General features: G+C 47.7%; 2 protein-coding genes across 5 annotated transcripts; both read left to right on the top strand.

Annotated features, from left to right (window-relative positions):
- Positions 1-145: 145 nt before the first annotated feature.
- Positions 146-21283, top strand: pnp4a (purine nucleoside phosphorylase 4a). Of its 4 annotated transcripts, XM_078947887.1 has the most exons (11): positions 146-232; positions 6789-6961; positions 7379-7461; positions 8760-8873; positions 14043-14249; positions 15662-15825; positions 16361-16464; positions 18160-18335; positions 18425-18615; positions 20623-20702; positions 20868-21283. In XM_078947887.1, exons 3-11 carry the CDS (start codon positions 7388-7390, stop codon positions 21021-21023), a joined length of 1266 nt encoding a protein of 421 aa, XP_078804013.1. In that variant the 5' UTR covers positions 146-232; positions 6789-6961; positions 7379-7387; the 3' UTR covers positions 21024-21283. The 4 variants fall into 4 exon arrangements, with proteins under 4 accessions (XP_078804013.1, XP_078804014.1, XP_078804012.1 ...); XM_078947888.1 differs by lacking the exons at positions 146-232; positions 7379-7461 and having other exon boundaries at positions 6827-6961; XM_078947885.1 differs by lacking the exons at positions 146-232; positions 6789-6961; positions 7379-7461; positions 8760-8873 and having other exon boundaries at positions 13745-14249.
- Positions 21284-24023: 2740 nt separating this feature from the next.
- On the top strand, positions 24024-27526 carry LOC144992253 (uncharacterized). The gene is made up of 4 exons (XM_078947884.1): positions 24024-24149; positions 24269-24410; positions 24775-24956; positions 27058-27526. The coding sequence occupies exons 2-4, from the start codon at positions 24301-24303 to the stop codon at positions 27177-27179; spliced, it is 414 nt and encodes a 137-aa protein (XP_078804010.1). The 5' UTR covers positions 24024-24149; positions 24269-24300; the 3' UTR covers positions 27180-27526.
- The last annotated feature ends 184 nt before the right edge of the window (positions 27527-27710 follow it).

Below are 27710 nucleotides of genomic sequence, written 5' to 3'. Positions count from 1 at the left end.
CACCAGAACACCCCCAACTTCCTGTCCACCGCATGGTGCCAGAGCAGTCAGAGCTGGACCTAAGGAAGTGGGCGTGGCTTCTGTGCTTTTGCCAGAAATGACTTTTTACTTGAACCCCATATAGCAGGTCTGGGACCAGCTGAGGCAGAGACTGGATAACCGGACCCCTGGGTGACCTGCAGAACTGCATGTAGGACTTGTGGAAAAGCGGACTGCCTCAGAACATCATGAGGTCGGTAAGGAGCACAAAACGCCGCCGTCACGTTGTCACCAGATGCGGTTCCATGTGCAAAATATCTTGATGGGATCAATGGTGGGATCAGAATTCAACCGTGTAAATGGGCCCAGAAAAACCTTTTCTGATTAGAACTAACGGTCACATGGTCCCCTTTTGGTGTGAATGAATCATTTGGAAGCAGGAGAGTTGAAAATACTGGAAGAGGAAATGAGTCCTGATGTAAACAACGGGAGCTGTCATTTACATTTATGCATTTAATATACTAGATGATCTTCCAAACGTGCTTTTATTAATGTTTGGAATATCATGAAGCGTCTGTTCGCTCATCATTTTATTTTTAATCCGTGTTGTCCGTGCTTTTGTTTGTGGAAGAACGGGGCTGGAAGAACCGTTAGCAGTTTGTGTCGTGATTTATTCCACTTCCTCGTTGCCACAGACGACACACGTCATACGATCCATCAAAGCAGAGTTCAGAATCAAGTATACGAGCGGTCAACAGAAAATACCGGGCGCTGTGCTCCTTCTCTGTATCAAACCAAACTAACACAGGTGCGCCTACATGACGTCTTAACTCATCACATGACCAAAAAAGGAATTATAAACAAACATGATCATGGCGACTACAACATGGTTAATGTGTTTTTACACCACGTGATTAAATATTGAAGAAAACATGTCAGAGAAACAGTTTGAGTTTAATCTTAGTGTCTCTTATATAACACATGTGATGAAATCAGAGGCCAAGTAGAACACACACATGTGCATGAACACACACACACACACACATAGAAACACATGTATCTATATGTGTGTGTTCTTGCACATGTGTGGATGTGTGTTTGTGTGTGCACATGTGTGTGCATATACACATTTGTCACACACATGTGTGTGTGTGTGTACATAAGCACGTGTGTGTGTGCATATGTATGTGTGCGTATATGCATGTGTGTGCGCAAATTCATGTGTGTGTGCAAATTCATGTGTGTGTATGTGTGCGTGTGTGTGTTTTTGCATATACATGTGTGTATTTACATATGCACGTGTGTGTTTCTCTTTACCCAGACCTTTTCTAAACGTGTTTTCTGCTGCGATCGTCTCTCAGCTGTGACTCTTTTCTGAGGTCACAGAAATAAGAAACACTTTAGTAGTGTATATGGTGGGGGGTGCGGGGCGTTGTGTGGGTGGGGGTGGGTGGTGTCTGCTGTAAACATGCGCTCTGCGGCCTGGGACCGTCTCCGTGATGAAACCAGCAGCAATGTCTGCTGCTGGCATGACGACTGTGTCCCGTGACATACCTGCTGTGCATGTGAACTGGAATAGGGGGGGCTAACTTTTGACCGCTTTGATTTGGGTAAAAACGACGCTGTGACATCATCAGTACCCCCCAGTTGTAATACTTACGATCCTAATGCGAAGCACCCCCCATCTGTTTTCTGAGCTGCTGGTGTTTGTGTTTCATTGGCCGTCATGCTGCTATCAGATGCAACTTTAGGCAATACCCAGTGCACATGCACACACGTGCACATGCACACACTCAAACACACACACACTCTCTTGTCCATCCGCCTCCAACTGAGACAAACAAAGGAGCTGCCTCCATCTCCATCAGTCCGCTTACTGCCGTAACGAAGTGCAATCAACATGCAAGGCTGACCACGTGCACACACACACGCATGCACACACGCATGCACGTGCACATGCACGTGCACACTGTGGCTTGCTGAAGGATAAATTTCACTTGTGATTGCAGAAGAGTTACTGAAGTGTGGACTTGTTTGTGCGCTGGCCTCGTGCTGCCATGATGTCACTTCTTTGCACTCTCAGAACTTTCCCTCTGAAATCCAACGGCGACAAAGAACGTCAACCCAGACGTTTTCCTCTCCATGAGTCCGTCTGGAGCAGCGTCAGGAGCTCCACCCCTCCAGGGTTCCATCTCGTCGTTTCTCTGCACAGGGACGCTGCTTAGGATGTCAGCAGGTGGTTCCAACGCATGTGCGTGTGTATGTGTGTGTTTGTGCATGTGTGTGTGCATATATGTGTGTGTGTGGATGTGTGTGTGTATATGGGTGTGTGCATATGTGTGTGTGTTTGTGCATGTGTGTGTGTGTGTGTGTGTGCATATGTGTGTGTGTGCATATGTGTGTGTGTGTGTTTGTGCATGTGTGTGTGTGTGTGGATGTGTGTGTGTGTTCATATATGTGTGAGTGCATATGTGTGTCTGTGCATATGTGTGTGTGTGTGTGGATGTGTGTGCATATGTGTGGGTGTGCGTGTGTGTGTGTGTGTGTCTGTGCATATGTGTGTGTGTGCATATGTGTGCGTCTGTGTGTGCGTGTGTGCATAGGTGTGTGTGGTGTGTGCATATGTGTGTGTGTGTGTTTGTGCATGTGTGTATGTGCACCACCCACTGATACCTGTGTCAAATGTCAGCATGATGTAAAACACACACACAGTGCAGTGAAACAGGAAGTGTTTCATTTCCAGAGCTGCTTTGGCTCCACAGTAAAAATGAAAATCTTACCCAAAGTTAATTATCTCTTCTCAATGATTCCCACACAACCGCCATTAAAATGGTTCAGAACATTAGACTCATCCATATCAAGCTTTTTATGGAACAATAAACCTGCAAGAATTAGTCTAAAAACTTTAAAATCTGCAAAAAGCTATGGAGGATTAGAATTACCTAACTTCCACAATTACTTTCTTGCAAATAGATTACAATACATCTTAAAATGGTTAAAAAATAATCCAGAAACCAACTCATGGTTAGACTTGGAACAGGCGTTATGTGGAAAGATCAACCTGTCAGATCTTCCATTTATTAGTCAAATAGTTAAAAAACAGGATTGTTTCAAAAGTATTAATATAAATGCCACTTTAACAGCCTGGTGGGAATTCCTCAAAATATCAAAATCATCAATTCAACCGTGCAAACTGACACCCATCTGGAACAACCCAGACATCCTCATAAACAAAAAAATTATCCACTTCCCAGCTTGGCAAGCAGGGGGCATAAAACAACTAGAGCACATAATTATTGATAGAAGATTCATAACTCCCCAGGAACTTCAAGACAAACATGGAATATATAACTTCTTGGAATATCAGCAACTTAAATCAATTATTACTAAAAAGTTTAAATACAGAGACAACGATTTAAAGCTACCAGATGTAGTTACCACTCTGATCAATTTCTCAATGAATAAAACTCTCTCCAAAATATACAAACTTTTATGTAATTTAGATAACAATATTTCACTTCCGACAACAAAATGGGATGCGGATTTGAGCATCAGCACAGATGAAAGTTTTTGGTCAAAACTCTTCACAGAATTTACTACACTGGACAGAGGATGTTCAAGATGGGTCTCAGTAACTCAGACATTTGTCAGCACTGTGACAGTAATCTACCCGACAATTACATGCATGCACTATGGTTCTGCACGCCTGTCCAGGCTCTCTGGCAGCAGGTATGTGCCGATCTATCAGTCTGGCTTAAGGTTTCAATCACAGCTTCACCGTCACTTTGTGTGCTTGGTGACATGAGTGCCATCGATGTAGAAGGAGGATTAGGCTCTATCATTTTCATAACTCTTTGCATTGCTAAAAAAACTATTTTAATAAATTGGAAAAGCAAAAAAAATATAAATATAAGTCAACACAGAAATCTGCTGCTTGATCATATCAGCTTGGAAAAAATGTCAGCCCAAAGTTCAAGTAACTTTGAAAGAATTCGGTCTCTCTGGTCTCCCATAGCTAACTCCGTGACTTAGGGGGTGGGGGGGGCATGGTCGTCGCTGCTCCTTGCCCTTCTGCCGTGGGCCGGGGTGGGGGTCGGGGCCTCCGGTGCCTGGCCGGGGGTGGTGGGGGCTCCGTTGGTCGGGGGGTCGGGTCCGGCGCCTGGGTGGGGCGGCCTGGGGCGCTGCGTGGTCCTCTGGGCTTGGGTGTGGGGGTGCGTGGTGGGGGGGTGGGGTGGTGGTCTGGCTTGGCTTGGGGGGGTGGTCCCTTTGCCTGTGCTGGGGGGGTTGGCGGGGGGCCCTGCTCGGGGGGGGCCCAGCGGCGCCGGATGGGCTGTCCATCTACACCTGGGGCTGGGATCGGCCCTTCCCTGGCTCTGGGGCGGGACGGGACAGCCCTCTTGGGGCCCCCGGTCGCTCTGGGTGTCATCCGCTTCGGCTGCGGGGTCTGGGGTGGGGTGGGGGAGGGGGTCTTGTCGGCCCTGTCCTGTGGGGGGGCATTCTGGGGGAGGGGGGGGGGACCACTATTGGTACGGGGCCCCTTCCTCATATAACCTCATATTAGGGTGAGGGGGTGGGGGGTCTAGCCTGCGATGCGCCTTGGGGGGGGGCTAGTTGGCAGTGGCCCCCCTCCTATGGTTGCCGTATGGAGTGGGCCCCCCCCTCTTTCGGTTTTATTTGCACCTTAGACATGTAGGGTCCTTGGTAGGGGGGGTGCTTGGACATCACTGCCAGCAAGCAGCAGATGTCCTCCTGGCACCCTACCCGCCAATTTTAACCGCACCTTAGACATTTAGGGCCCCTTGGTGGGGAGGGTGAGGGGACATCACTGTGAGTAATCAGGAGATGTCCCCTTAGTGCCCTACTCGCCAATTTTAACTGCACCCCCCTTAGTACACACACCCCTCCCCCTTCAATATATACATTCCAACATAAACACACACACATGCACACACACCCTTTCAAACACACATACACGCACACACATTTTGCAAGGAAGGTGGGACCTGGGTCCATCTGTCCCCTACCCCTTCCCTGGTGGGGGGTACGGGCCCCTTGGCGATGGCGGCCGTGTCCCTTGGGTGCTGGCTCCCTGGGCCCGGCGGTGCTCTCTCCGCACGGTGGGGGGGTTCATATTACACCTGAGCCGGGGGTGTTCGTGTCCCTGGGGGGTGGGTCCTGGTCTTTGCCCCTGAGCGCTGGGCCCCGCCAAACTTCCAACATGGCCGAGCCTGGTCGGGCCATATTTATAACACCCCTTGTGGGCCCTCTTTTTTCCCCGGGGTTCCCCCCTCCTGGGCGGGGGCGGCGGGCCCCTGCCTTGCTCCTCCCTGGACCAACCGTGGGCCGGGCGGATGGCTGCCTGGAGTGCCGAGCGGGTCTCCCTTGGGGGTCCTGGCTCGTACCTGGGGTAGGGGCGGGGGGATGCCCGGAACTCCTGGGTGGTGGTGGGGTGCTCGTCTGGGGCTGTGGGCGTCCTTCTCCGGTGGGGCCCTGCGTTGGGCGCTCCCGGCGCGGCGGGGGGGCTGCTCTCCTGGTTGGGCTGGGGCGGCGCTCTCTTTCCCTCCGTGCCTCCCTGCTCTCTGGCTCTGGGGGCCTTGCGGCGGTCCTGCTGGCCCTGGCCTGGGTGGCGGGCTTGGTCGTCCCGTGTGGCGTTGGGGGGATTTCGGCTGCCGCTGCTGCTGCGGTGGGGGTCTTGGGGTGGGGATGGCTGGGCACTCTCCCTCCTTCTTGTCACGTTCCACCATCCATTTTAGAAGAACATAAACACTCACCTGAGCACAGGTGTCAGCTCACCTTTGCACTAACAGTTTGCATGACTGAATGACTGAAATATTTCACACTAGTTGGTTTAAAGGCATAAGTATGCGTGTGAACACTATCTGTTTTGTGTACATGTCGACAGGTGGACATTTTTGCAGCTAGCAGGTGTGTTTATAACATTTGAGTGTGTGTGTGTGGATAGGCCCCGCCCTTTTTGTATTACATTTGAACCTTACCATAATGATTAACAACCAGTAAACCTGTTGCTTTATGCTGCTTCATGGTCTTACCCCCCTTCCCCTCCTATTATCACCCCCTACCCCCCCCCCCCCCCCTTTCTCTTCTTCCCCTCTTTCCTTTTCCGTCCGGTCCAACACCAAAGATTTTCAAACATGATTGAAATTAATAAAGTTTGGCCCCAATTACAAAAGGGGTTTATTCAGACATACCTTTGGTTTGTCTGAAGATTAATAACCCCTCTTGTTAAAGTAAAATATGTCCAACACAAGAGGCCCTCAGCTCTCATCTGTCTGCCTAGCTGTTGGACAGGACAAGTTAAAAAAAAAAAAAAAAGAGCTGCTTTGGCTCCGCCCCCGCGTCCCGGCAGGTTGAATGTTTTGCGCTGATGTGTCAGTAACTGAAGGCAGATGCTGGAAGACGTCTGTCATGTATTTTCAGTGAACAGAGGGGGACGGTTCCTGTCTTTGCCACTAGAGGGAGACAAACTAACATCTCCTGTTCCGTCCATCTGTTCTATTAACCCTTGTGCTATCCTATGGGGTCCAGATGACCCCCCCCCCCCCCCTTACATTGACGTGTTCTCCCTACCATGACAAAGGTGGATAAAGGTGGAAAGATTTCATGTAATCCATGGACACCAGTGAAGATCACAAATCATTGAAGAAAAAAGGTTCAGAGCACTGTCTAGTGGGTCTAGATGACCCAACTCCCAATGTTAAAGTGCCTAGGATAGCACAGGGGTTACACTGCATCCGTTACGGGTTTTGGGGTTGCTGGAGCCTATATCAGCTACTGTTCACCCTGATCAGGTCACCAATCCATCACAGAGACACACAACTCCACAGACATCACCAGTGGCCTGAATCATGTTTCTGGACTGGGGGAGGAACCTGGAGAGAACCCACACATGATCCAGAAGAACCTGCAACCTCCACATAGAAAGAACCCAGCAGGGATTTGAACCTGGCCTCCTCACTAAGAGGTAAGAGTGCTAACCACTACACCACAGATCCCCTCATGATATTTCTTTGCCATTTAAAGAGAAGATTCACATTTAATAAAGTTATTTCTCCTTTAGTCACTCCAATAAATTCTAAAATTGTTCCTAAAACTTTTCTGACTGTAAAAACATCCAAAGCCTGATGGGAAATCTGATGAATACATCAGAAATGTGAATTCTGTGATGGACCGTGTCGGTATTTAAACATTTGAAGGTCTTGAATACAGAAACTGTTCTGTGCTTTGAAAAGTGGGTCTTCTCATTTGATTGGATGTTTTTATAACGTAATCCTTTAGCATTACTTTTGTAGTTTTCCATGGCCTGAAAAGAGAAGAGCGCCTTAGACATGTGGGGATTCTGAATGTTCAAATGTCTTCTCCATACGTTTTACTTTGACAGTGGAGGCAGATGGAACCCAAACCCAAGCGGTGGCTTCATGAGAACATCGTCAGTCCTTCAGATGTTTGGATACTTGAGTTTCTGTAGGTCTGCTCATCGATTCCATCATTTTACGATGAAGCACTCCAAAGCCGCCTCTTGGCTGAAGAGCATCTTCATCAAAGGTCATTTCATCCAGACGCTGAGCCACTGCAGCCATTGTGGGTCTCCTGTTGTCTTCAGGATAATGCCACAAAAATGCAGCGTGACTCCATCCGGCACAAAGAGCCACAGTCAGTCAGCAGCTTCAGCCGAGCCTCTGCTTTAGTGAGCAGCAGGAATGCAGGACGCCGGCGTGGCTTGGGCCCCTCGTGGCTCTCGTGAGTTATCTATGGATTGTAACTCTGGCAATAGACGGAAACGCTGGGCTACTATCTCGGTTCTCAACAGCTGTGTCTGTAAAAACTGAAAAGTGTTTGTTTGCATTCTTTTGGGGACATTCCTGAAGGACAGTCCTGTTGGGTGAACCTCTACTGTCTTCAGAGTTCAGACCTTTCATTCGTGTCCGTCTCTCGGAGGGGGCGGGATCAAGCGGCAGCTCTAACCAGCAGCTTTCCTCTTGTCATTAACCCACTAACGAGGGACCACATGGTCCTCGTTGGACGGCTCGTGCGCCCGCTTTCACGCTGTCAGGACTTTAATGAAGGACACAGACGTTCCCATTTGCCTTGTGTTCAGACAGACGAAGATTTGAGGCGTGTGACTGGTTCTGGTTCCGCCTCACGTTTCTTCCAGGTCTCTGATCAGACCTGGGAGTGGGGGGGGGGGGTCCTTATTCTCGACTGCATGGAGAGTTTAGCTGCAGTCCGCTTAACGCCGCTGCTCCCCGTCAGACTCACGAGCCTCATAAGTGGCAGCTGATGGCGGCAGGAACACGTGGAACATGTTAGTGATCATGGGTTCCTAGCTGCTCATCATTAGAGATCTGACTCTGTCCTGAAGGGGACACGGCTCTTTCACCAAATATGAAAATATTAGGAGTTTAGGCCAAACCTGGAATGATTGATGAGACATTTTCGTTTGTAAACTTTAGCACAGGAAGTCTCTTTTCTGTTTCCTAATCATGAAGAAAGGACCGGATGGTGTTCAAGCGTGTCTGTAGGAACATGTCTTCTGTCTGTGAGGAAGAACTCCAACCCTGTTGAACCTCTAGCAAAAATCCTGCAGGATTCAGTAACGGTTCTGTTTGGACCGGTTCCCTAATCATATAAGGATAAATGTCTTTTCAGACTCCCATCTGGGTTCAGTAAATCAACCATTTTCATCCACAGATGCACCCGTAAATGACTCAACCCCCCTGGGGTCATGAATGGGCTTTCATTTGGTTTTATGGGTTTTTCAGGGTTCTAAAGGTTCTGAAGGACTTCATCAAGGACAGAGGTCTTCATGGTGGACAGAGGTGTTCATTGTGGACAGAAGTCTTCGTTGTGGATGGAGGTCTTCATCAGGGACAGAGGTGATCGTCGTGGACAGGGGTCTTCAATTTCAATTCAATTCAATTCAATTTTATTTGTATAGCCCAAAATCACAACAACAGTCGTCTCGATGGGCTTCGAAGTAAAACATGAACTCAAAAGGATCATGAATACAAAGAGTTCAATAGGAAAATACTAAAATGAACTAACAAACTGACTATGCTATACTGGCATCCCTGCCCTTAGACCCCTCCCCCCTCTGTAAGGAAAAACTCCTAAAAAAACAGATTCTGGAAAAAACGAAGAAACCTCAGGGGTGTCCACATGAAGGAGGGATCCTCCCCCAGGACGGACAAGCGATTTACCAGAACTCTATCTAACTTTATCAAACACTATATATAAAGTCCAGCAGACGAGCTTCATCCAGCCGTGGTTGTGGGGACAGTCAAAGGCGCGAGTCGAGCCAGAGACAGGAACCACAGCCAGGTGTAGGAGCAGGAGCAGAGACGAGGTAAACGGTCAGGAACAGGAGCACGGATGAACCAACTGGAATCTGGAAGCACTCCCACTCCGCAGGAGGGGAAAGAGGGAAGGAGGGACAATACATGAATCACTGCAGCAAACAGAGGCATGGAGAACTAAATGATAAATTATGATCAAGAATAGAGGAGAGGAAGGGTAGAAGTAGATGAGAAAAGAGGACAGAACCCCAGTGCACCATAGTTACCCCAGCTTCAACTTCTAGCAGCCTTTTAAAACAAATAGTTATTAAGTTTAATTTAAACAAATTAACATTAGGTTAAATAATCTCTGAACACTAACTAGTCTGACAATAATCCTGTCCACAGAGGAATGTTTTTAGTCTAGCTTTGAATGTAGAAACTGAGTCGGCCTCTCTTCCATGAGCTGGGAGTTTATTCCATAAGACAGGGGCTTGGTGGCTAAACGCTCTACCTCCAACCGTACTTTTACTAATTCTAGGAACCACAAGCAGTCCTGCATTTTGCGAGCGAAGTGTTCTGATTGGATGGTAAGGGACTATGAGGTCCTTAATATAGGACGGGGCCATTCCATGTAAGGCCTTATAGGTTAACAGGAGGATCTTGAACTTAATTCTAGAATCAACTGGGATCCAGTGAAGTGAAACCAACACAGGAGTGATGTGATCTCTTCTGCTAGTTCCTGCTAACAATCTAGCAGCTGCGTTCTGAACAAGCTGGAGACTTCTTAAGGAATTCTTAGGACACGCTGCTAACAAGGAGTTACAGTAATCCAGCCTCGACGTCACAAATGCATGGATGAGTTTTTCAGCATCACTCTTAGAAAGTATATTTCTGATCTTAGCAATATTCCGCAGGTGAAAAAAGGCAGTTCTACATGCCTGAGATATGTGAGCCTTAAATGATAAATCCTGGTCAAGTAAAACCCCAAGGTTTCTAACTGTGGAATTAGGGGCTATACTTATGCCATCCAGGGAGACTATCTGAGCAGACAGAGTATCTCTGAGGTTTTTAGGACCTAGTATAATGACCTCAGTTTTTTCTGGGTTCAAGAGGAGGTAATTAATTGTCATCCAGGTCTTGATGTCACTGATGCAGGCGTTCAGTTTCTCTATCTGGTCATTTTGGTCAGGCTTCATGGATAAATACAACTGCGTATCGTTGGCATAACAATGAAAATTAATGCTGTGTTTCCTGATTATGTTTCCTAGGGGTAGCATATAAAGCGTAAACAGGATCGGTCCCAAGACTGAGCCCTGTGGGACTCCATAGTTCTCGAGTGCACTGAGAGGAATGGCCATTTACATTAACGAACTGATACCTATCGGACAGATAGGATTTAAACCACTGGAGAGCAGATCCTCTGATCCCTATGTCCTGCTCTAATCTATGGAGTCAAATACCGTGGTCGATAGTGTCAAAGGCTGCACTGAGGTCTTCATCAAAGGGCAGAGGTTTTAACCGTTGGTGGAGGACTTTATCAAGGACAGAGGTCTTCGTCCTGGATGGAGGTTTTCATCATGGACAGAGGTCTTCGTTATGGACAGAGGTCTTCATCGTGGACAGAGGTCTTCATCGTGGACAGAGGTGTTCATTGTGGATGGAGGTCTTTATCAAAGACAGAGGTCTTCATCAAGGACATAAATTGTCACCAAGGGTGGAGGTCTTTATTAAGGACAGAGGTCTTCGTCCTGGATGGAGGTCTTCATCATGGACAGAGGTCTTCGTCTTGGATGGGGTCTTCATCATGGACAGAGGTCTTCGTCGTGGACAGAGGTGTTCATTGTGGATGGAGGTCTTTATCAAAGACAGAGGTCTTCATCAAGGACAGAGATTTTCACCGTGGGTGGAGGTCTTTATCAAGGACAGAGGTCTTCGTCCTGGACAGAGGTGTTCGTTGTGGATGGAGGTCTTTATTAAGGACAGAGGTCTTCGTCCTGGATGGAGGTCTTCATCATGGACAGAGGTCTTCGTCTTGGATGGGGTCTTCATCATGGAAAGAGGTCTTCATCGTGGACAATGGCCTTTGTCCACGACAGAGGTCTTCGTCATGGATGTAGGTCTTCATCAAGGACAGATGTCTTTGTCCTGGACAGAGGTCTTCGTCGTGGATGAAGGTCTTCATCATGGACAGAGGACTTCATGGTGGACAGAGGTCTTTGTCGTGGACAGAGGTCTTCGTCATGGATGGAGGTCTTTAGCAAGGACAGAGGTCTTCATCGTGAAACAGAGGTCTTTATCAAGGACAGAGGTGTTCATTGTGGATGGAGGTCTTTATCAAAGACAGAGGTCTTTATCAAGGACAGAGGTCTTCGTCCTGGATGGAGGTCTTCATCATGGACAGAGGTCTTCGTCTTGGATGGGGTATTCATCATTGACAGAGGTCTTCGTTATGGACAGAGGTCTTCATCGTGGACAGAGGTATTCGTCGTGGACAGAGGTCTTCGTCGTGGACAGAGGTGTTCATTGTGGATGGAGGTCTTTATCAAAGACAGAGGTCTTCATCAAGGACAGAGATTTTCACCGTGGGTGGAGGTCTTTATCAAGGACAGAGGTCTTCGTCCTGGAAGGAGGTTTTCATCATGGACAGAGGTCTTCGTTATGGACAGAGGTCTTCATCGTGGACAGAGGTCTTCGTCGTGGACAGAGGTGTTCATTGTGGATGGAGGTCTTTATCAAAGACAGAGGTCTTCATCAAGGACAGAGATTTTCACCGTGGGTGGAGGTCTTTATCAAGGACAGAGTTCTTAGTCGTGGACAGAGGTGTTCGTTGTGGATGGAGGTTTTTATTAATGACAGAGGTCTTTGTCCTGGATGGAGGTCTTCATCATGGACAGAGGTCTTCGTCGTGGATGGGGTCTTCATCATGGACAGAGGTCTTCATCGTGGACAGTGGCCTTTGTCCACGACAGAGGTCTTCGTCATGGATGTAGGTCTTCATCAAGGACAGATGTCTTTGTCCTGGACAGAGGTCTTCATCGTGGATGAAGGTCTTCATCATGGACAGAGGACTTCATGGTGGACAGAGGTCTTTGTCGTGGACAGAGGTCTTCGTCATGGATGGAGGTCTTTAGCAAGGACAGAGGTCTTCGTCGTGGACAGAGGTCTTTATCAAGGACAGAGGTCTTCGTCGTTGACAGAGATCTTCATCAGGGACAGAAGTCTTCGTTGTGGATGGAGGTCCTTATCAGGGACAGAGGTCTTCATCCTGGACGGATGTCTTCATCATGGACAGAGGTCTTTATCAAGGACAGAAGTTTTCGTCGTGGACAGAGGTCTTAATCAAGGACAGAGGTCTTCATCCTGGACGGAGGTCTTCATCATGGAGAGAGGTCTTCATCGTGGACAGAGGTCTTCATCATGGACAGTGGTCTTTGTCCTGGACAGAGGTCTTTGTCGTGGGAAGAGGTCTTCATCATGGATAGAGGTCTTTGTCCTGGACAGAGGTCTTCGTTGTGGATGGAGGTCTTCATCAAGGACATAAGTCTTTGTCGTAGACAGAGGTTTACATCATGGACAGAGGTCTTGGTCCTGGACAGAGGTCTTCGTTGTGAATGGAGGTCTTCTTCAAGGACAGAGGTCTTCATCAGGATAGAGGTCTTTGTCGTGGACAGAAGTGTTCGTTGTGGTTGGAGGTCTTCATCAGGGACAGAAATCTTCATCAAGGAAAGGGGTCTTCATCAAGGACAGAGGTTTTCACCGTGGGTGGAGGTCTTTATCATGGACAGAGGTCTTTGTCCTGGACAGAGGTCTTCGTTGTGGATGGAGGTCTTCGTCTTGGATGGAGGTCTTCATCAAGGACAGAGGTCTTCATCAAGGATAGAGGTCTTCGTCATGGATGGAGGTCTTCATCAAGGACAGAGGTCTTCATCATGGATGGAGGTCTTTGTTGTTGACAGTGGTCTTCGTCGTGGACAGAGGTCTTTGTCCTGGACAGAGGTCTTTGTCCTGGACAGAGGTATTCGTTATGGATGGAGGTCTTCATCAAGGAGAGAGGTCATTGTCCTGGACAGAGATTTTCATCATGGACAGAGGTCTTTGTCCTGAACAGTGGTCTTTGTTTTGGATGGAGGTCTTCATCAAGGACAGAGGTCTTCATCATGGATGGAGGTCTTTGTTGTTGACAGTGGTCTTCGTCATGGACAGAGGTTTTTGTCCTGGACAGAGGTATTCGTTATGGACAGAGGTCTTCATCATGGATGGAGGTCTTCATCAAGGACAGAGGTCTTTGTTGTGGACAGTGGTCTTCGTCGTGGACAGAGGTCTTTGTCCTGGACAGAGGTCTTTGTCCTGGACAGAGGTATTCGTTATGGATGGAGGTCTTCATCAAGGACAGAGGTCTTTGTCGTGGAAAGACGTCTTCATCAAGGAGAGAGGTCATTGTCCTGGACAGAGGTCTTCATCAAGGACAGAGGTCTTCATCATGGAGGGAGGTCTTCATCAAGGACAGAGGTCTTTGTTGTGGACAGTGGTCTTCGTCATGGACAGAGGTTTTTGTCCTGGACAGAGGTATTCGTTATGGACAGAGGTCTTCATCATGGATGGAGGTCTTCGTCGTGGACAGTGGTCTTTTATGGCTCTAACTCTTTTCTTGCACATCTGCTCTTCTTCATACAGAAACTCTGAAGCTGATGGTTTCGTCTTAAAAATATATCATATTTATCTATATTTTTATATTTATACATATTTCTGGTTTTCCAAAATCATCAGAGAAGAAAAAGTCGCTTCAGAATCTCAACACGTTTTCGTGGTGATGCCATTGGCTGCTGACCATGAATGGAGGAGCTCTGAGCCAATCAGGAGCCTGCTGGAAGACTATTTACGCGGCTCAGCAGGAGCCAGCTTGTCTTTCTCAGCCTCTCCTGTTCCTCCATCGGAGCGTCTTCTCCTCAGCATGCACAGCAAAGAGCAGATCAGGTAAGACGCCTCCTGTGAAGCTGACCTCTGACCTTAACGCTAAACCTTGTCTCTTTTTCACCTTTCTAACGCGTCTCTGAATGTGTCACCCTGCTAATCAGCGTCTCGTGTTCCAGACCAGCAGCTCTGCTGAGACACTAAAGCAGTGAAACAGCCTTCAGATCAGCAGCAACCTGCTTTCACTCTGGGGGGGGGGGGTCAATGAAGGCTTTGTGAGGCAAAAAGGCTTTTGTTGTGAAGCTTTCAGCATATGACGACATTAAAGTCATTTCCGTTGAAACAAAGTCGTTTTTTTTCTGTTACCGTCATCTGTTTTTAGACTAAAGTACAGCAGCCCCCTTGGGACATAAATCGTTACAAAAGTAGAAGAACTAAACCGTCTTATCTGTAAAAATCCCGACTTTTTCTATAGAAAGCAGCTTGTCGTCGATCTGAAACTTGTACTGCAGTAAAAGTAACAGTACTTCAAACTGCAGAAACTCATGTAGAAGTAAAACAAAAACCTACATATCTGTGTTAGAATAGGAAAAACACTCTGTTTAATCACAATTATGGTTTTAAACTCAGCAAATTACACCAAAAAATCACAAAATTCAAGAATGTCCAGACAATATTTAGAAAGTAAAAGTGGCTGCAGGACAGACTGGAGACGTAGTTTTAGTACAATCCTCCTGCTTCAGGGCAAACGGCAGGATTTGTCAGAAACCTGTCGTTACACTTTTAGTAACAAAGATTCTGGTTTTTTATTTCATTTATTCATTTTCACAGCACACAACAAGAATTACACAACAATCTTATCTGCAGAGAAAATATAAGAGGACAGAAAGATAAAAACGTATTACCTCCGCCCTATTTAACTACCCCATGAAATGATTGAAACAAATCTATCCTTTGGAATGCAAAAGAAATACTTCATATAATACTGCTTATAAACAAACAAACAAACAAAAACATATATATGTATCAAATGACGGAGACCCACACAACCTTTTTGATTTTTTGTTGTTTTTGTGTCCAACCTTAACATATCGTCCTTATAGTTCATATTTTCTGAGCATTTGTTTTTCCACAGTTGTAGTAATTATTGAATCCGACTGATATTCTGCACTGAAACACTTTCTTTCTTCAGTTTTGGTCTGAATTTAGAATGAAAGAAATCATTCAAATTTTGACAGACATCTTTGTTCTGGCTGGGACTGATGAGGCATTTTTAATTCATACATCTATAGATATTTCTATTGTTCATCTCCAGAGTAAGTAGTCAAAGTTCAGATGTTTCAGTCAAATTTCTCCCAGCAGTCAAATGTTTTAAAAACTTCCCACTAAGCCTGGATCCCCTCCTCTGGATTCCTGAAGGCTGCAGGTTCCAGTGCAGCTGCATAGGTTAACGGAGGCTCTTCTTCCTGTTGCAGCCATGATGACTACCAGAAGACTGCTGAGTGGCTGATGTCCCGGACTAAGCACCGCCCCCAGGTGTCCATCATCTGTGGCTCTGGACTGGGCAGGCTCGCTGACAGCCTCAGCTGTCGTGATCAGTTTAGTTACTCTGAAATCCCAGGTTTCCCTCAAAGCACAGGTAAGCTCACTTTAAGGGCTAAGAATTCTGGGAAACCCGGAGTGAGAATCCATCTGATTGGTGATGACTTCCTGTGTTGAGTTTCAACGTCATTCCTCATCTCAGTAAACCTCAGTTTAAACCTCAATTTTCATCATCTTGTTCATCTTCATCATCTTCTTCATCTTCTGCAGCAGATTCTTTCCAAACCTAAACATCCTCATCCTGGGAACTAAACAGAATTCTTTGATCAGGATGAAAAACGTCTGCTCACCCAGAACGTCTGTGTGCATTTGTTTGTATGTGTGTTTGTTTGTGTGTTTGTATGTGTTTGTTTTTAGTTTGTGTGTTTGTTTGTTTTTGTTTGTGTGTTTGCATGTGTTTGTGTTTGTTTGTGTGTTTGTTTTTGTTTGTGTGTTTGAATGTGTTTTTTTTTTGTGTGTGTTTGTACGTATTTCTTTGTCGGTTCGTATATGTGTTTTGTTCTGTTGAGTGTGTGGTTACATGTGTACATGTGTTTGTGTGTTTAGGTGTGTGTGTTTGTGTGTGTTTGCAGTGCAGGGTCACGCTGGCTGCTTGGTCTTTGGCGAGCTGAAGGGAAGGTCGTGTGTTTGCATGCAGGGTCGTTTCCACATGTATGAAGGACACTCGCTGCTGAAGGTCAGTATATCACTGTGATGCATTCACTGACCTCTACCACTACCTTCACATCTGGCATATGTGGCGCGTTCAGGAACTTGTTGAATGTGGGTTAATGAACGTTGGACTGTTGCTACCTGATAGCGCATGAACCTGCAGTTGGAGGAGTTTTGGTGTGAAAAGTCGTAGGAATCTTTTTCTGTCACTTTATTCGGATTCATAACAAATTTGGCGTCATAAAATTCCAGCAATTATTAAATTCTTCTCCTTCCATTGAGGTGTTACCATGACAAAGGTGGATAAAGGTGGAAAGATTTCATGTAATCCATGGACACCAGTGAAGATCACAAATCATTGAAGAAAAAAGGTTCAGAGCTCTGTCTAGTGGGTCTAGATGACCCAACTCCCAACGTTAAAGTGTCTAGGATAGACCAAGGGTTACAAATTTCTGTAGCAAAACATAAACGTGAGATTTTGATCGGGGAAGCCCAAACTGCGAATTTACATGTGTGTACATAGATGTTTTACTGGAAGTGGTTGCTTAAACGCGCGTTTCCACGCCCGGTGTGAACGCAGCATCAGGAAGTCACTGATGGGATGTATGTTGGAACAGATGTTTAAATCAAAGAAAAGCTGGGAACACACGTTTAGAGAAACACATGCATGTTTAGAAACACACACAACTGATGACATCAGCTTCCTCAATGAGCTCAACAACTTCTTCAGAAGGTTTGAGGTTCTGAACAGCAACCTTAAGCCCCTCCTCCACCCATGAAAAGCCCCGTCCACCCATGAACAGCCCCTCCTCCACCCATGAACAGCCCCTCCTCCACCCATGAAAAGCCCCACCCCACCCATGAACAGCCCCTCCTCCACCCATGAAAAGCCCCGTCCACCCATGAACAGCCCCTCCTCCACCCATGAACAGCCCCTCCTCCACCCATGAAAAGCCCCACCCCACCCATGAACAGCCCCTCCTCCACCCATGAACAGCCCCCCTCCACCCACGGAGAGCCCCTCCTCCACCCATGAACAGCCCCCCCTCCACCCATGAACAGCCCCCCCACCGTCATGTCTAACGGTTCTGTGGATTCTTCCTGGAGGTTGTGTCACACAGTCGATGTACAAAAACCTCCTGCTACACATAAAGCCGAGCCGCCACATTTTTGTTTGACAATTAAGTGAAAGAAAAAACAACACACAATTATTTAAAAAATAAAAGTGTGAGTCAGGGTGAGTCAGGGTGTGTGTGTGTTTGTGGATGGGTGTGTGTTTGCATGCCTGCGTGTTAAGCATGCTCAGCTGAAGCATGTGTTCAGTCACATGCAGCCTGCAGCAGTCGGTAAAATGCTGCCATTGTTTCTTTCAGCAAACATTTGTCTTTTTTGTCATGCAGAGACTGCCTGACTCCCCTTTAGGTGGCGCTGTGTTCCCGAAAACACTCACATTCTTACAAACCGTCATGTTGCCATGGAAACACATGCTTTTTTTGTGTTCAAACCTTACTGGGGTTGGGCAACGTGGGACTGCATTCCTGTTTGTTTTCCAGCAAACCCTGCCCAGACCCACCTGATTGGCTGGACACACCTGATCCAAGTCACCAACAGTGGGAGGAGTCAGGATTTCTGGAAACCAGAAAGGGGCGCTGCCCTCGAGGCCTAGGATTGCTCCCCCCGCCCCTCCCTAACTCACCAAAAAGCTGATTGTGTCCGTCAGACAACGTTTCCCATCCGAGTCTTTAAGCTGATGGGAGTGCAGACGCTGGTCGTGACCAACGCCGCCGGCTCATTGGCTGACCATCTCCATCCAGGTGACATCATGATCATCAAAGACCACATCAACATCCCTGGACTGGCTGGTCTGAATCCACTTCATGGGCCCAACGATGACAAGTAGTGTAGACGCTCAAACGTTGACCTTTCTTTGTTGAGGAATTTTCCTGCTGACTAAGCGTTGCTCTCGTTTGAAACGCCGCCCACAGGTTTGGCCCTCGCTTCCCCGCCATGTCAAGCTGCTACGACAGAGGGCTGCGCTCCCTGGCCCTGGAGGTCACCAAGCAGCTTGACATCGCCGGTCTTGTACAGGAGGGCGTCTACGCCATGGTGGGGGGTCCCAACTTTGAGACCATCGCCGAGGCCAGGATGCTGCACCGCCTGGGCGTGGATGCAGTTGGTACGGGCTCAAATGCAAAGCTGCAGCATCATCTGGGCTGCTATCACCTTAGAGCACACGGGTCAAGATCCAGGCCTCAAGGGCCGGTGTGCTGCATGTTTTCTTACCAACCTGCCATTGAAGCTGCTCATTGGCTAAACACACCTGATCCAGGTAATCAACAGCAGATCAGACAGGATTTCTGAAAAAGCAGCAGGAGGCCCTGGAGGCCTGGAGTTAGACTCCCCTGCCTCAGAGGCTGAGGGCATGGAGCCTTAACTTAACTCTTTTAGGTCATAGGACCTGGTGTCGTCATGCGTGGACACCAGGTTTTGGTTCTATTACCACAGTGGTTCATTCTACATGTGTAGAGGGTTTCCTCAAATATCAGCTTAAGAGGTTAAAACTCCAAGAAACCCACAGAGCTGTTGAGTTAAAGGAAACAAAGACTAAATGTTGAAGTTTTCACTTTTACACATTAACGTCTCACCTTTTAACTGATTACATCCGCATTCTATTTTTCTTACTGCAACTAATGTGCAAGAAGTTACAAAAAGTGTTAATAAATGCAAAAGGAAGCCATTCACTGACTGTCCTGCCAGATGTCACCGGGAAAGGATGCAGTAAACCACACTGCAACCCCCCCACCTCTATCTGTAACCTTTCTTTCCAGACAGGATGAAACTTGTCCCAAACTAAACACACATTCACAAACGATGGATCTCAGTTTGGGTGGATGGCTGCCTGGAGTTTTTAGCGGGTCTCCCTTGGGGGGCCCTGGCTCGTGCCCGGGGTCGAAGCGGGGGGATTCCCAGAACTCCTTGGCGGTGGTTGCTGCTCATCTGGGACTGGGGGAGCTCTCCGATGAAGGGGCCCGTGTTGGGCCCTCTGGGTGTGGCGCCGGCGGGGGGGGGCTGCTCTTCTGGTTGGGCTGGAGCACTCTCTGTCCCCCCATGCCTCCCTGCTATCTGGCTCTGGGGGCCCCATGGCGGTCCTGCTGGCCCTGGCCTGGGGGGCGGTTGTTCTCTATCTGTGTTGGGGGGTTCTGGCTGCTGCTGTGGCGGGGGTCTTGGTGTGGGGATGGCTGGACACTCTCCCCCCTTCTTGTTACATCCCATCATCCACCTCAGCTCTGAACAAATAGTTTGTGTGTCTGAATGCATAAGTATGTGTGTGTGTGAGCGTTATTTGTACCGTGTTCATGTCTGCATGTGAAGCTTTTTGAAGCCAACAGTGTGTGTCAGGACAGGCCCCGCCCCTTTTGACCAACAGTTACACCTGATGGTAATGATTATAAACTTTCTTTTTTGCCCTTACGCCCCCCCATACACACACACACTCTAACATCCCTCTCCCTTTTCCGTCGGTCCAACAAAAGACAGTTACAAATATCATTAATATAAATAAAGTTTAGACTAAATTACAAATATACCCATCGTGTGTCAGATGAATCATAAATCCATGTTGTAACAGTAAAATATGTGTAACACAAGAGGCTTTCAGCTCTCATCTGTCTGCTCAGCTGTTGGACAAGTTAAAAAAAAGAAAAGAAAAGAATCTTGTTGAATGGGGGTGCTTTGACATTGATCTGTTTGGTCCATATCAGTTTCCTTTGGATGCTTGGCTTCGTTTGTTGAGTCTGAAAGCTCACCTGAACTCAGGTGTTGACCCAACTAAACGAGCCGAGGCTCTAAAATCAAATGTTTTTGAGCGAAACAAGAGAGCCACGGGGATCGCTACTGGTTTGTATATGTCTGCTGGTGGCCGTGGTGTAGTGGAGACCTGCAGACACTTCTTCCTAAGTGGCAGAGGAACTTGCCACCTTTCTGCTTCCTGTGTATAATAGCGCCCCCATATGAGCATCTGGTGGAAGTGCTTTTTTGGTTTGCTTCAGTGTAAGAACAAACCGAACCACTTGAATCTATGACATCATCTTTCAGTTTATAGCAAACTGTTTGACGTGTAAGAAATGACCTGTGAATTTCTCTGAGGTCGACTGACCGCGTCCATCATCTACTGCCCTTCCAGGTATGAGTACAGTACCAGAGGTCGTCGTGGCAACTCACTGTGGCATGCAAGTCTTTGGTCTTTCTCTGATAACCAATAAGGTAAGGTACAGCTGATAGGGTCCATCCATCCTCTGTACCTGCTGATGCTGGGATGACCATCTTTACCTGTGAGGTCATTCCCACCGCATGCTTGTGTTGGGACAAGGACAGCAGGGATTGGTTGATCTGGTGGTTGCTGATGACAAGCTGATTGGTTTGTTGCAGGTGGTGAAAAGTTACGAAGATTCTGATTGCGTGAATCACGACGGCGTCCTGGAGGTCGGCCGTCTGCGTTCTGAGACGGTTCAGCAGCTGGTGACAGAAGTGATCAGCAGAATGGAAATCAATAATAACATTGATAGAACAAGCAGTGCTGTGTGAATGTGACCCCCCAGCCCCCCCGTTGTCCTGCACATGGAAGTAAACATCTAATCTGATCCTTGACTTCCTTTGATGATTGTTGCTCTAACAGAAAAATGATTTTTAATTGCATCAGGATGTAATAATTAATGTTTAAATGACTTTATTCACACAAAGTTATGACTGTTTATTATAAAAAAAAGGTTGTTTAAAATTTTAAGGATTGATTCTTGCTTTGTTAAAAAAAGTGTCGATTTTGTCCAATAAAAATGTTTGCCACACTCTCAGTTTCATCCATCCGTCCGACCGACCGACCATCCCTCCGTCTGTCAGTCCATCCACACGTCCATCCATACGTCCATCCATACGTCATCCATACGTCCATCCACACGTCCATCTATACGTCCATCCATACGTCATCCATACGTCCATCCACACGTCCATCCATACGTCATCCATACGTCCATCCACACGTCCATCTATACGTCCATCCATACGTCCATCTATACGTCCATCCACACGTCCATCCATACGTCCATCCATACGTCATCCATACGTCCATCCACACGTCCATCTATACGTCCATCCATACGTCATCCATACGTCCATCTATACGTCCATCCATACGTCCATCTATACGTCCATCCACACGTCCATCCATACGTCATCCATACGTCCATCCACACGTCCATCTATACGTCCATCCATACGTCATCCATACGTCCATCTATACGTCCATCCATACGTCCATCTATACGTCCATCCACACGTCCATCCATACATCCATCTATACGTCCATCCACACGTCCATCCACACGTCCATCCACACGTCCATCCATACGTCCATCCATACGTCATCCATACGTCCATCTATACGTCCGTCCATACGTCCGTCCACACGTCCATCCACACGTCCATCCACACGTCCATCTACACGTCCGTCCACACGTCCGTCCACACGTCCATCCACACGGCCATCCACACGTCCATCCACACGTCCATCCACACGTCCGTCCACACGTCCGTCCACACGTCCATCCATACGTCCATCCATACGTCCATCCACACGTCCATCCACACGTCCATCCACACGTCCATCCATACGTCCATCCACACGTCCATCCACACGTCCATCCACACGTCCATCCACACGTCCATCCATACGTCCATCCATACGTCCATCCACACGTCCATCCACACGTCCATCCACACGTCCATCCATACGTCCATCCATACGTCCATCCACACGTCCATCCACACGTCCATCTACACGTCCATCCACACGTCCATCCACACGTCCATCCACACGTCCATCCATACGTCCATCCACACGTCCATCCTTACGTCCATCTATACGTCCATCCACACGGCATCCACACGTCCATCCACACGTCCATCCATACGTCCATCCACACGTCCATCCACACGTCCATCCTTACGTCCATCTATACGTCCATCCACACGTCCATCCATACGTCCATCCATACGTCCATCCACATGTCCATCCACACGTCCATCCATACGTCCATCCACACGTCCATCCATACGTCCATCCATACGTCCATCCACACGTCCATCCACACGTCCATCTACACATCCATCCACACGTCCATCCACACGTCCATCCACACGTCCATCCATACGTCCATCCACACGTCCATCCTTACGTCCATCTATACGTCCATCCACACGGCATCCACACGTCCATCCACACGTCCATCCATACGTCCATCCACACGTCCATCCACACGTCCATCCATACGTCCATCCATACGTCCATCCACACGTCCATCCACACGTCCATCTACACGTCCATCCACACGTCCATCCACACGTCCATCCACACGTCCATCCATACGTCCATCCACACGTCCATCCTTACGTCCATCTATACGTCCATCCACACGGCATCCACACGTCCATCCACACGTCCATCCATACGTCCATCCACACGTCCATCCACACGTCCATCCTTACGTCCATCCATACGTCCATCCACACGTCCATCCACACGTCCATCCATACGTCCATCCACACGTCCATCTATACGTCCATCCACACGTCCATCCTTACGTCCATCCACACGTCCATCCTTACGTCCATCTATACGTCCATCCACACGGCATCCACACGTCCATCCACACGTCCATCCATACGTCCATCCACACGTCCATCTATACGTCCATCCACACGTCCATCCTTACGTCCATCCACACGTCCATCCTTACGTCCATCTATACGTCCATCCACACGGCATCCACACGTCCATCCACACGTCCATCCATACGTCCATCCACACGTCCATCTATACGTCCATCCACACGTCCATCCTTACGTCCATCCACACGTCCATCCATACGTCCATCCACACGTCCATCCACACGTCCATCCACACGTCCATCCATACGTCCATCCACACGTCCATCCATACGTCCATCCATCTTCAAAACCTGCTGAATCTCTCTTGGGGGTCATGGGGTTGCTGGAGCCTATCCCAGCCACTGTTTGTGAAGCCGGGGCTCATTCTGCACAGGTCAGTCTGTCACAGGAACAGACACATCTGGGGAGAATCTGGGATGGCGAATCAACCTGTCTGTGGACTGTGGGAGGAGAGAGAGAACCCACACATGAACCAGGAGAACCTGCAAACTCCACACAGACAGAACCCAGTTGGGATTTGAACCAGGACCTTCTCACTGTGGGGCGATAGTGCTGACCGCTTTAACACAGCCAAAGGGCTGCTTCTCTTTAGAAAACTGGCTTTTATTTCCTCTGGGAGTTCTGCTACACAGAAACGTTTTGGGTTTAAAGAACTGAAGTCTTTGTGAAAGAACCACAGTCAGAAGTAAAACGGAGGTCATCCCACCGTCGATAAGGAAACACGGAAACAATGCCGTGTACCAGCAGAGAAATCCTGTTTTCCCATCAGGCACTGTGTTCTGGAAACGCTGACGTCTGCAGGTTCTGACCAAACTGTCAGGAACCTCCGCGTTCGCTCATCTTCATAGCAGGATGCTAGAAACGGACGAACGCGTTTGTATTTGAACACGCAGGGCAGTTGGTGGAGAATGTTTTCTTTTGAAAATCCAAACAGGAAGAGAGTTTTGGTTCATTTAAGGCAGAGGAGAGCAGAACCACCAGGAGCAGGTTTGTCAGACTCTGTTCAGTCCCAAGCGAGAAGCTCTAAAGACTTGGCTGCTTCTAAAGTCCATCCTGACTCTGATCGTGTTCGTCTTCCTGCTTCATGATGGTTTTCACCTCTGCAGGTCCCAGCGTGACCAAAGTCTGAGCTTCCACCATGACCGAGCAGCTGCCCTTTGACCTCTTCATCCTTTCACTTGTGCTTCTGCTCATTGGTCTGACAGTGGTCATCCTTCTCTGCTGCGTCCTGAGAAGCATCAGAAACCGGTAAAGCTCCGCCCACATTGCTCCCAGTTCAGCTCCCTGCCTGCACTGACCTTGCATCTTATCCCTTGTTCTATCCTAGCCACTTTAACATTGGGAGTAGGGTCATCTAGACCCACTAGACAGTGCTCTGAACCTTTTCTCTTCAATGATCTTCACTGGTGTCCATGGATTACATGAAATCTTTCCACCTTTATCCACCTTTGTCATGGTAGGGAGAACACCTCAATGGAAGGGGGGGTCATCTGGACCCCATAGGATAGCACAAGGATTATTGGTGGAGATGTTTCCTCACTGTGCAGTGTGTTGCGGGTCACACTTGTCCCGCCTTCTCTGAGGTTGTAGAGCTTTGCTTTTGGTTCCTCAGATTCCTCGGAAACTTCACGGAGCTGCAGATCACATCGGGAAAACCCACCAGACAGCTGACCATCCGAGCAAAGCCAGAGCATGCTCCACAGCTTCTGGACCAACTTCTGGACAGAGTTCTTCTGCAGCATGAGAACACACCAGGATCTGGAGAGGAAGCCATCGAAGAGCTTGGACAACAAGGTAAAGATCGGTTAGACGTTCTGATGTTGGAAAACTGTTAGACTTCAGTAACCCTGGTGGGACCTTCAGGTACTGCAGCTGTTTGGATGTGATGGTAAACAGAGTTTCTACCTTCTGACTGTGCCAACGTGCTGCGACTGTCCCCGCGCAACGTGCTAAACCATGCCAGACCATGCTAAACAATGCTAGACCATACTAAACCATGCTAGACCATGCAAAACCATGCTAGACAATGCTAGACATTCCTAAACCATGCTAGACAATGCTTAACCAAGCTAAACAATGCTAATCGATGCTAAACCATTCTATACCTTGTTAGACAATGTTAAAACGTGCTACACCACACTAGACATTGCTAAACCATGCTAAACCATGCAAGACCATGACAGACATTGTTAAACCATGCTAAATCATGCTAGACCATACCAGACGATTATAAACCATGGTAGACCAAGCCAAACCATGCTAAACCATGCTACACCATGCCCAACCACGCCAGACCGTACTAGACCATGCTGAAACATGCAAGACCATGGTAAACCATGCTAGACCATAACAGACAATGCCAGACCATGCTAAGCCATGGTAGGCCATGCAAAACCATGCTAGACAATGCTAGACATTGCTAAACCATGCTAGACCATGCTAGACCATGCTAAACCATGCTACACCATGGCAGACCATGCCCGACCACGCCAGACCATGCTGATACATGCTAGACCATGCTAAACCATGCTAGACCATGCCAGACAATGCCAGACCATGCTAAGCCATGGTAGGCCATCCAAAACCATGCTAGACAATGCTAGACATTGCTAAACCATGCTAGACCATGCTAGACCATGCTAAACCATGCTACACCATGGCAGACCATGCCCGACCACGCCAGACCATGCTGATACATGCTAGACCATGCTAAACCATGCTAGACCATGCCAGACAATGCCAGACCATGCTAAGCCATGGTAGGCCATGCAAAACCATGCTAGACAATGCTAGACATTGCTAAACCATGCTAGACCATGCTAGACCATGCTAAACCATGCTACAACATGGCAGACCATGCCCGACCACGCCAGACCATGTTGATACATGCTAGACCATGCTAAACCATGCTAGACCATGCCAGACAATGCCAGACCATGATATGCCATGGCAGGCCATCCAAAACCATGGTAGACCATGTTAGACATTGCTAAAACATGCTAGACAATGCTAGACATTGCTAAACCATGCTAGACCATGCCAGACAATGCCAGACCATGCTAAGCCATGGTAAGCCATGCTACACCAGGCTAGACCATGCTAAAACATGCTAAACCATGCCCGACCACGCCAGACCGTGCTAGACCATGCTGAAACATGCTACACCATGGTAAACCCTGCTAGACCATGCCAGACAATGCCAGACTATGCTAAGCCACTGAGGCCATCCAAAACCATGCTAGACAATGCTAGACATTCCTAAACCATGCTAGACCATGCCAGACCATGATATGCCATGGAAGGCCATGCAAAACAAAGCTAGATAATGCTAAACCATGCTAGACAATGCTAGACATTTCTAAACCATGCTAGAACATGCCAGACCATGATATGCCATGGAAGGCCATGCAAAACAAAGCTAGATAATGCTAAACCATGCTAGACAATGCTAGACATTCCTAAACCATACTAGACCATGCCAGACCATGATATGCCATGGAAGGCCATGCAAAACAAAGCTAGATAATGTTAAACCATGCTAGACAATGCTAGACATTTCTAAACCATGCTAGACCATACCAGACCATAGTAAACCATGGTAGACAATGCTAGACCATGTTATACCATGCTAAACCATGCCAGACCATGCTAAACCAGTCTAAACCATGCTAGACCATACTAGACCATAGTAAACCATGCTAGACGATGCTAAACCATGCTAGACAATGCTAGACCATGTTAGACCATGCTAAACAATGCCAGACCATGCTAGATCATGCTAGATCATGGTAGATCATGGTTTTCCATGCAACCACAGGGATGCTGAACGGGCTCTGCCTCACTGGCTCAAACTCTTTTCAGCAGCAGTAACTGAAACTGTTTTCTGTCTTTACAGACTCTGATGCCACAGTCCAGAATCAAACCGACAACCTCCCACCCCAGCAGGTGGAGGCAGAGGCGTGTCCTCACGGGTCCAGTTACGTTACATCCAGCAGAAGAAAGGAGAAGCATCCATAGACAGAAATCAAACATCAGTCGTTTCAAGATTTACTGACGCTCAGCTTCGTTTGTTTCCACCTCCACATCTGAGAGTCAGATCTAGTCTTTCTGTTTCCTCATGGCTTTCTGAAACTTTCATACTCCCTGATACCATCACTGTGATTTATGCGATGAATCAGTTTAAACTAAATGCTGAGAATGTTGTTTCTGCAGATGTCCTCCTGCCATGTGAGGCTTGTCTCCACTAGCAGGAGTCAGACGTTCAATGATGACTCTGAGTTACTTTTATTAATTTCCATTGAACCTTTAATTAAACTTTAATTAGGTTTAAACTATTAAACTTATAAAATGTTAAATGAAAAAAATGCTGCTTCGTCTGAATTTACTGATGATTGGTGGATGTTCTGATTTTAACCACAAGAGGGAGACAAAGTTTGAAACTTCGGAGAAGCAGACCCCTCCTCAGCTGCCTGCCTCCCCCACTCAAGGGGTGGGGGGGCAAAGGGCTCTTTTCCAGTTGAAGTTTCAATAAGGAGCCAGTCTTGTTTT

Source organism: Oryzias latipes, chromosome 5, assembly GCF_053564925.1.
Source record: "Oryzias latipes strain Hd-rR chromosome 5, Olatipes_Hd-rR_3.1".
NCBI lineage: Eukaryota > Metazoa > Chordata > Actinopteri > Beloniformes > Adrianichthyidae > Oryzias > Oryzias latipes.
This window is presented reverse-complemented; position numbering and strand designations above follow the sequence as displayed.

What these genes read in the sequence shown, in the direction of transcription:
- pnp4a (XM_078947885.1), top strand. Translation starts at nt 13,756, where the DNA reads ATGGAGGGAGGTCTTCATCAAGGACAGAGGTCTTTGTTGTGGACAGTG. An exon ending in AGGTTTCCCTCAAAGCACAG is followed by an intron (nt 15,826 to 16,360) that starts GTAAGCTCACTT and finishes GTGTGTTTGCAG; the next exon opens with TGCAGGGTCACGCTGGCTGC. An exon ending in TTTCTCTGATAACCAATAAG is followed by an intron (nt 20,703 to 20,867) that starts GTAAGGTACAGC and finishes GGTTTGTTGCAG; the next exon opens with GTGGTGAAAAGTTACGAAGA.
- LOC144992253 (XM_078947884.1), top strand. Translation starts at nt 24,301, where the DNA reads ATGACCGAGCAGCTGCCCTTTGACCTCTTCATCCTTTCACTTGTGCTT. An exon ending in CTGAGAAGCATCAGAAACCG is followed by an intron (nt 24,411 to 24,774) that starts GTAAAGCTCCGC and finishes TTGGTTCCTCAG; the next exon opens with ATTCCTCGGAAACTTCACGG. An exon ending in CGAAGAGCTTGGACAACAAG is followed by an intron (nt 24,957 to 27,057) that starts GTAAAGATCGGT and finishes CTGTCTTTACAG; the next exon opens with ACTCTGATGCCACAGTCCAG.